The sequence below is a fragment of the Charadrius vociferus genome, unplaced genomic scaffold, assembly GCF_000708025.1.
Source record: "Charadrius vociferus isolate BGI_N301 unplaced genomic scaffold, ASM70802v2 scaffold1897, whole genome shotgun sequence".
Lineage (NCBI taxonomy): Eukaryota > Metazoa > Chordata > Aves > Charadriiformes > Charadriidae > Charadrius > Charadrius vociferus.
Genome location: NW_009649367.1, coordinates 1,747 through 3,534, shown reverse-complemented (window position 1 = coordinate 3,534; position 1,788 = coordinate 1,747). Strand labels below are relative to the sequence as shown.

Here is a 1,788-nt window from a genome sequence, read left to right as displayed (position 1 = left end):
CCGATCGTCCCCGGCGGTAGAGCGAGCGGGAGCCCGCCAAAGCAGGCAGGGCAGGCAGGGCGGCGCAGGCACCGCAAGGTTAGTGCGATCCCAGGAGAGCTGGGTGCCCGGCGCGCCGTGGGGAGAGGCGCGGTGCATGCCTGGGTGCCGCGGTGCGGTGCGCGGGCAGGAGATGGGGGTGACGCGTGCCGTCGCCCACGCAGGCTGCGGAAAGGTCCCTGCGCTCGCACGGTCTGCGCCGAGGTCTGGGACAGGAGTGAGGGGCCGGCCGCACCGCAGGCTGGCACCCCGAGATGTACACCCCGCCGTCCCCTGGTGTGGGGATGCTCCGGGCAGCTCCCGTCCTCCTCACCTGGGCAGCGGGGCCAGAGGCACCGGTGTGCTGCAAGCCAGGCTGGGCTCCATGGGAAACGCCTCGTGGATTCTCCTGGGGGTTGCTGAGCAGCTCCCAGAGGGGCAGGATGGGGCTCCTTCTCTCTTGGCTGCCTTGAACGTCGAGGAGCAGGATCAGGCCCTTGCTGCACTGGGGCATGCACTGCATCCCGTCCCTCCCCGCAGCCCGCATCTGCCTCCTGCAGTGCCAGGGACCGGTCCGGGATGCAATCCCAGGGATGCAGCAGCATCCCGAAGCTTCCTGGGGGGGTGTCAGCCCCACGGTACCCGGCAGGATGCTCCGGTCCCCCCACCCCAGCCTTGTCCCCGCGGTGCTAGGGCACGACCACCCTCTCTGACCTCCCGTCCCCCTCTTTCCTCGCAGTGATGAACGGGAGCAGCCATTCCCCGACCGCCATCAATGGGGCCCCGTCCACCCCCAACGGGTTCAGCAACGGGCCGGCCACCTCCTCCACCGCCTCCCTTTCCACCCACCAGCTCCCGCCGGCCTGCGGCGCCCGCCAGCTCTCCAAGCTCAAGCGCTTCCTCACCACGCTGCAGCAGTTCGGCAACGACATCTCCCCCGAGATCGGGGAGCGGGTGCGCACCCTCGTCCTGGGGCTCGTGGTACGTCTGCTGGGTGTGGGGACAGCCCCGGGGCTGGTGGGGTGATGCCCTGTCCGGGGATTCTGTGTTTTCTTTTGGGGATGGAGATGCTGCTAAATAGGAAAAAAAAACCAAAAAAAGAGTCCCGTTGGTGCTGGATTGACCTAAACCCTGGAAAAATGGAGGCTGTTTTTTCCAGCATCTCCTGGAATCTGCCCAGCACCTGGAGTGGGCACAGCGCAGAATTGGGTCCCTGCTGCTGGCATCACCAGCAAAGCCTTGAGGATGGTTTTCCCTCAAGCGTGGTTTTCCCTTGAGCGTGACGGAGCTGGCAGAGAAGCAGAAATGGGGGAGAAACAGCAAAGCGTCCCTCCCGGGGTAGGGGGGGAGCAGGGGAGGGTGGGCGGCCATGGTGGCGGCGCTGAGCCCGGCCTGTTCCCACAGAACTCCACGCTCACCATCGAGGAGTTTCACGCCAAGCTCCAGGAGGCCACCAACTTCCCGCTGCGACCCTTCGTCATCCCCTTCCTCAAGGTGGGTTCCCCAGCCCGGGCGCTGCAGGGATGTCAGGGTTAGCGTCCGCATCTCTGGCAAAGGGAGATTCGGGGGGTGGTTTTGGGGATCGGGACTGCCCGCATCCCCCCCCGGGCACACGTTCCCCTTTGCGCACGCAGCTCCTTGCACGTGTGGAGTCACACGAGGCCGGGGCTGTTTGCAATAAAGCGCGAGGTTCGGCCCAGCTGGTAACCATTTGCAATTCATTAAAAATCCCCCCCCACTTTTTTTTTTTTTTTATTTTTTTTTTTTTTT

General features: G+C 64.8%; 1 protein-coding gene across 1 annotated transcript in view; it reads left to right on the top strand.

Moving 5' to 3' along the window:
* The window catches only part of LOC104290391 (protein CBFA2T3-like), a gene marked incomplete at its 3' end in the record, with an annotated part of 16,037 nt that overhangs the window by 12,506 nt on the left and 1,743 nt on the right, over positions 1-1,788 (top strand). Inside the window, exons 5-6 of the mRNA XM_009889485.1 lie at positions 758-999; positions 1,423-1,512. Coding sequence (XP_009887787.1) covers positions 758-999; positions 1,423-1,512 — 332 coding nt within the window. The remainder of the gene's footprint in view (positions 1-757; positions 1,000-1,422; positions 1,513-1,788) is intronic.